Source organism: Prosopis cineraria, unplaced genomic scaffold (assembly GCF_029017545.1).
Source record: "Prosopis cineraria cultivar Desert tree isolate PC_DT_omini unplaced genomic scaffold, ASM2901754v1 PC1, whole genome shotgun sequence".
Lineage (NCBI taxonomy): Eukaryota > Viridiplantae > Streptophyta > Magnoliopsida > Fabales > Fabaceae > Prosopis > Prosopis cineraria.
The window spans coordinates 1,350,564-1,357,476 of record NW_026555332.1 but is presented as its reverse complement, the minus strand read 5'-3'; the positions used below and the strand labels follow the sequence as shown (position 1 = coordinate 1,357,476).

The 6,913-nt window shown below is 32.8% G+C and overlaps 1 protein-coding gene across 1 annotated transcript; it reads right to left on the bottom strand.

Moving 5' to 3' along the window:
- Positions 1 to 1,658: 1,658 nt before the first annotated feature.
- On the bottom strand, positions 1,659 to 4,922 carry LOC129303640 (beta-amyrin 28-monooxygenase-like). The gene is made up of 4 exons (XM_054943084.1): positions 4,334 to 4,922; positions 3,813 to 4,231; positions 2,832 to 3,019; positions 1,659 to 2,330 (listed from the first exon to the last, which is right to left on the bottom strand). Exons 1-4 carry the CDS (start codon positions 4,867 to 4,869, stop codon positions 2,031 to 2,033), a joined length of 1,443 nt encoding a protein of 480 aa, XP_054799059.1. The 5' UTR covers positions 4,870 to 4,922; the 3' UTR covers positions 1,659 to 2,030.
- Positions 4,923 to 6,913: the final 1,991 nt, after the last annotated feature.

Here is a 6,913-nt window from a genome sequence, read left to right as displayed (position 1 = left end):
ATGAAAAAACTTGTTAAATATAAAATTACTTGAAAATAATTTTTCTTGACAAATTAATGAATTTTATTTGCAAATTCGTATTTTACAAGTGACAAATAAGGGTACGGATATACCAAATTTATGAATAAAAGTAGCATATTTTAAGACCTATTCACTAAAGTAGTATTTGGAATGATGAATTTAAATTTCAATTTTAGATTCAAAATCTTATACTTAAAATCCATGTATTTCAAATTCTTTGTCTAGACAATGTACAAAAATTCAAAGCAAAAATAAAAGATTTAAAGTAATGAGTTTACATTTATTTTCACTCGATGAGAGACAAAAACAAGATATAAAATGAGGTGACAAGACTAACTGACACATCGATAATGAAAGCATTAAGATAATGAGATGGTTGAAATAGATAGAATTTTAAATACCTAGAGTTTGTAGAGAATTTGAAATTACAAAGAAAGTGTTATAAAAGATGGATTTGAAATACACAAAGATCTTACAACCTTATTTCAAATTTTCAAATCTGTTGATCCTTACTTAAATTTAATTCAATCCTTATTTTTCTTTGATATAATAATTTACAAGTTAACTTTTGACATCTATAAATTCTCTATAAATTTACAATTGAACCAATCTTTCTATCATTTAGAAGTGAATGTGTTTTTTACTCTAGCTGTGAATTTTTGAAAGATAACTTATAAATTTTGAAAAAAGACATATAAATTATTACACTATTTTAATTTATAGCTCAACCAATATAAAAAAAAGTTACTTATAAATTTTGAGCACACTAGCTAGTTGAACTATGATTTTTTGAAAGAAAACTTATAATTTATCGAATAACCATAATTAATTCATTTATTGAATTAGTGGACTTAGGCTACTTACGAAATCCAACCAACTTGAAATAATTTATTTTAGTTTACAACTCAATTATATGAAAAATATATTCATCTATAAATTTCAGATATAGTAGTTGATCTGTTAATTTTTCAAAAAGAACTTATAAATTTTGGAAGAAGATTTATAAATAATAATAATATTTAAATTACTAAATATTAAAATATCGCTGTTTTAGTACAATATTATTGAAAATATATTATTCATTAGCTTTTTTGCAATATTGTTACCAAATTCAATGATTACTCAGTAACGGGTGAAAATTTTGATGCAATAAATGAATATTATTAACTAATAACTCTTTAATCATACATACTCTCATCCTTCATAAAATGAGAGTCATTGGACACGTGTCCAGCAGAAGTATGAGGTGGCAGCTTTAAAATTGGGGGATGAAATAGTTGTATGTCAAGCTACCCCCATCAAGCAAGATTTAAGCATTGGTGCCATTGATCGAGCCAGAGAAGCGGATTGTAACAAGATATCTGAGAACAACCTTGGAAAGCATATATGCATGAACAGAGAAACCATCCACAGATCGGCCACGTCATCTTCAAATTGCAGCAACTAATACTGGCACTCAGGTATAACATTCTGCCTTTCTCAAGGCGAACGTTGGAAACTCCGTGGCTTTACAGCATCAACGGAACGAAATATACACGATGCCAAGCCAGTGCCCCAAGCTCTGAATCTGAAGCTTTAAAGAAGACTCCACATTCAGAAAATTTCGCACGTGCAGTCATGACAATTAATCACAAGAATTCACAAATATCCTCTGAATATTATTATATTAACTGCCCGCAGACAGTACAATGGTGATTCTCAGAGGAACAAACATCCCCAAATGATAGTATATATAATTCAGTCAGAAAGGACAAACGCATAGAAATTGCTTTCCCGTTCCTTCTGATCCTGGCTGTTTTGGAGTGCACTCATCGTAACAATTACATTATATTCTGCTGTTTCATTTTTGAAATTATTGGGAATACAGTTCCCAGCGGGGCAACTTTTACAACTCCCACGAGCACGAACGAACAAATCACAAGATTGTCAGATTGAAGGGAAACGAAATATCTTTAACAAGAAAGAGGGAAAAAAGCTAGTATATTGAAACAGAAATACATCTTCGTTTTTCAAGCTTGGTGAGGAATGAGGCGAACTGGCAGGCCCTTGGCAGGAACAGGCATGGGATCCACAATAATCTTCTCGTGGGGAAGCAACTTTTGCCACTTGAACCTCTTCACTAAGTTGTGCATGAACACCAGAATTTCCAGACGAGCGTACTCTTTCCCGGGACACATCCTCGGACCTCCTCCGAATGGCACAAACGTGTATGGCGCTGGACCGTTCCCTTCGAATCTCGTCGGATCGAACTTGTCGGGTTCTGGGAAGTACTCTGCGTTCTTGTGAGTCGAATTCGCACTCCAGTACAGCTATTTTCATCACCAGATAATCAGAACCGCGTTACTATATCACTCGAGAAATCCAAATCATTAAGTGTTGGAATATTTTTACAATTGCATTAATTAATTAGTTATTGAGCTCATAACAAATTGCTCTTTATGATGTCAGGTAAACTGTGATATGTAGACCACAAAAACGAACTCATTGGCAGAGGCCCAGGAGTTTATGAGATTATTACTTAACTAATTACACACACATTTAAGTGGTTACTTATCTAATTCTTAATAAGATTCAATATCTCACGGTCTTTGAGAGGCTCATTCTCTCTATTTTTTTCATCATTATACTCACGCTCTTTGTTCTCTCTGTAAGTTAAAAGGGTCTAATTAGTTGTGAATTTGTCCACTATCAAGGTAAATTGAGATCCTTATTTGAGTTTAAATTTTCTCTTAAACAATGAATTCGTACTGATTATTTTATTTAATTATTGAGATATGTTTTCAACATTAAGAAGATTATAAAATGTTTACCTTCCAGCCCTTTGGAATGGTGAAGCCGTTGAAGATGAAGTCATTGATGGCTTCCCTGAAAGCACCTTGGAGTGGAGGGGCGAGCCTCATGACTTCACAGGCCACGTTCCATGAGTATTTCATCTTTTGAATGTCATCCCAATTCAATAATTTTCCTGCGCCTTTTGATTTTGCGATTTCCATTTGCTCTGCATTATTAACAAAACCACGCCAACAGGAAAACAGACAGAGATTAGGAAAAGCATTTTTTATTAACTAGTATTAATATATATATATATATATATTTTTTTCTTGCCCCTGACTATATTAAATTCCTGAAGATGACAAGACAACTAATAGCGGGATCGGATTATGAACCCACCGCTCAATAAATGAATAAATAAAGATGAAGGTTCAAGCCAAGGCAAGCCAAGTTGTCAAACACATGCATGAAGTTTAATAAATGTGTTAATAATTTGTATAAATCCACAAGAGTTTGACTTCCAAGATGTCGTGTGAGAATGAGAATGGACAAATGCTACGGCAAGCAGCCGGTCGTTGATATATCAGTTAAGTAAATTAATCTAAATGGTGGATGTGTCAAGTTTATAATCAAGGAGTGACCATTTGGAAAAGAATTACCTTGTGGTTGGGAGGAAATCACTTATTGAGTTGTAGGTAGGGTCAATTCCTTATTCCCCCCAAACAACCATGCAACAATTAATACATTTTATATAACACAATAATTGAGATTAAGATAGTAATCAAAGTTCGGAGATTTTGTATATACCTTCTACACTGACTTTATTTTGGCATCAACTTTTCTGAGACTTAAATCCTTTAAAATTGTTATTCATAAATTTCTGTGAATTTTTAAATATTTTTTCATTTTGTTATTTTTTTATAAAACAAAAAATTTTCAATCCCTTTAATTTATATCTCATAATTAACTTATAACAGATTGAATAGCAAAACTTCTCATCATCGACAAGAGAGACTCACCCTGGTAGACTTGGTCATAGATGTGGGGCAACTCAGCAAGAAACTTGACGATGAAAGTGCAGGCAGTACTAGCGGTGTCATGGCCTCCAATCAAGAGTCCAAGAATCTTATCAGCAATGTCCAACTCACTCATGAACTGTCCATTCTCATCACTGGTCGTCAACATGTGGGACAGTATATCTTGTGTTGCAGACACATTGCCTTCTGCTAAATCCACCTTTCGCTGCCTTATAATGGCCAAAAGCTCCTTCCTTATGAACTTTGAAGCTTTTATGGCCTTGTTGAATGGCGTTCCGGGCACGTCTATGGGCATTGATATGATTCCTGAAGCTAACAGATGGAACGGGTCGGCGAACCTCGCCACGTGGTTGGGATCTTCAATACTCAAGAATATACGACAAGCCAGCCAGAAAGTGTATCTGCTCGTCACTCGATCCCATGCACAAACAAAAATGGTTACAATATGTCTTAATGCACAGACGTAAAGCAAAATTAATGAGAGTAATTCATGAATCAATCACCTCTTGGCCAACGGGAAGACGATGACCTCTTTCTTGTTCTCCCATCCCGAGGCGAAGTGTCTCTGAGCGAGGCTGTCCATGATTCCGATATATCGCTGCAGAGCCTCCGGCTTCAGGAACTGGGGAAGCAGCTTCCTCATCTTCAACGCTTCTTCCTTGGAGTTCGTCTGAAGCGACGTCGGAAACACCTTGTTCACGGATTCCGGCCACCACGCAACCACGTGCTTGTTCTCGTTGGAGAACAAGAACTTGTTGCATGCCGGCCCACAGAACACCGCTGCCGGCTCGCCGAAAATGGAAGTCTTGAAGATATGGGACGAGAACTTGTGCATGCGGTCGATGATGAACTTCTCGGGGTGGCCTTTCCATCCGGTGGACAGAAACTCGAGGCTCTCTCCGATGACCGGATAACCAATCTTGCCCGGCGGAAGGTTGGGGCCGGAGAACATGGACCGGTGCTTGTAAAAGAGGAAGAAGAGAGAGAGTGTGATGAGAGAAACGAAGAGAAGAAGAAGGGTGAGATAGAAGTGCTCCATAATTGAAAATTTCTTCTTTGCGAAATCTGATTCGAAGGCAATGCGGTGAGGAGGTTTGGGAGCTTGTAATTTATAGCCCTAAATGTAAGGCGAATGAGTTACAAAGATGACAAGTTTCTTGACGAAAACCAGCAGAGTCAAACAAAGCTAGCTCGCCAGCGTGCTCATTTCTTTAATTTGTACCTAAATTATTTTATAACTCAAATGTTAACTATTTCCTGTTTGGCTGATGCGAATAAATATTTTGAAAGTGAACGTAATTTGCCATAAAGAAAAACTCGAGTGTAATAATATAGTTTTTAATCTCATAATATATTTAGGCCAAAAAAAAAAAAATCTTATAATGTATTGCATGCGAGTTCGGCATGCTTGCTGATGTTAATAAGATGTTCCATTTTTTTAGAATACAATGATCTAATATATAGCAATTTAGTTAAATTATTAAGTATGGTGTTAATAACGGCCAGCTGTCCTAATGAGAGCCTATCTCTATTTAATTTGGAAGAGGTCCAAATTTAGTATTAACATATTTGTGTACGTATATATATTTCCTAAATTATATATATATATATATATATATTAATTTAAATATGAGTAATTTTATTTATTGTTTATGAAGAAGAAATTTAGCTTAGCATATATATTTTTTCTGTTAATACAATGAAAATTATCTTAAATATATATGTTAAGCATTTTAATTGAATCGAAGTAACTAATTGTTTTCAAACTAATACTATCATTTTGTATTTATCCCTATTTAGTTGGATGTTTTACCTTAAAGTAAATTTGAAATGAAGTATTTATCATGGGTACTTTAAAAAAAACATAATGGTTATACTTTGAAATACTAAAAATATTTTACATTTTTAAACACTCAACCTCTCAAAAAATGCCTTATATTTTAAAGGGAGGGAATATTTTATTTTGGTTTTAAATACTCCCTCCATTCAAAAATGTAAAGCATTTTTTAGAGGTTAGATGTTTAAAAATATAAAGTATTTTTAGTCTTTCAAGATATAATCATTGCCTTTTTTTAAAAAATACCCCCTTGAATAAATCAGTTTATATTTATTATAAAGTAAAATACCCTATTAAATAGAAATAAATGTGAAAAGATATAGTTAGTTTAAAGAAAAATAATTACTTTATTAAAAGATGTGATTCAATTAAAAATACCTTATATTTTTTAAGAGAAAGAGTATAAGATCTCAGTCTCATTTTTCATTTTTGTTTTTTATTTGGCTTTGGATTCTATTTTGCTCTCTTTTGTTTCATGGTTTTTCCGCCTAGTTTGTTGTGATGCTTTTGGTGGGTCTTTTTCCTTTCTTTCTCTATATTTTTTGAGTCAGATAAGGTTTGTTGTTTTTGGAATTTTTTTTTCTTATTCTTTGATTTTTTGGATATGGCTATCAGACTGAGTCAAATTTAAATATTACTAAGCTTAACTAATGATTACTTTTCTAATTATATCTTTATATATATTTACACATACTCAAGCACCAAATCTTATATTTAAGAAGACATAATACCTTCTACTATGATAAACATTTATTGGGTTGTTATTTTCCTTTTCTTGTTAGTGTAGTTATATTTACTATTCTGAATAAAAAATCTCACTTGGCCTCGTATTTAGTGTTTTTAACTAAACTATCCTTATAGCTAAATTATTAATATGATGCATAACTATATTAATAATATTTCAATGCAAATAATTGAAAGGAGGAATATTTTAGACAAAATAGCATACTTTTTTAATAAATAATTAATTTACTTAATTTATATAACTTATTTAACTATTTCCAACATTTAGTGTCAATTGGAGTAAAATAATTATCTTATTTAAAATAAAGGTATCTTGAGTAGTGCTGACAAAACTAAAAAAAAAGGTCACTTGAGTAGTGAAGCTTTTGACAAAGTTGATATCCGGTAAACTCCAAGCATTACAAGGAGTATTAAAAGACTATAATTATATTCTTCATAATGCGTTAATCATACGATTAATTCATTATAAATTTCAAAATAAATACCACCCAAAAGAAACAGA

Coding starts and splice junctions, on each gene's coding strand:
- LOC129303640 (XM_054943084.1), bottom strand. CDS start 4,869: ATGGAGCACTTCTATCTCACCCTTCTTCTTCTCTTCGTTTCTCTCATC. Junction 4,232..4,333: donor GTCTTCCCGTTGGCCAAGAG/GTGATTGATTCA, acceptor AGTGACGAGCAG/ATACACTTTCTGGCTGGCTT. Junction 3,020..3,812: donor CTATGACCAAGTCTACCAGG/GTGAGTCTCTCT, acceptor TTAATAATGCAG/AGCAAATGGAAATCGCAAAA.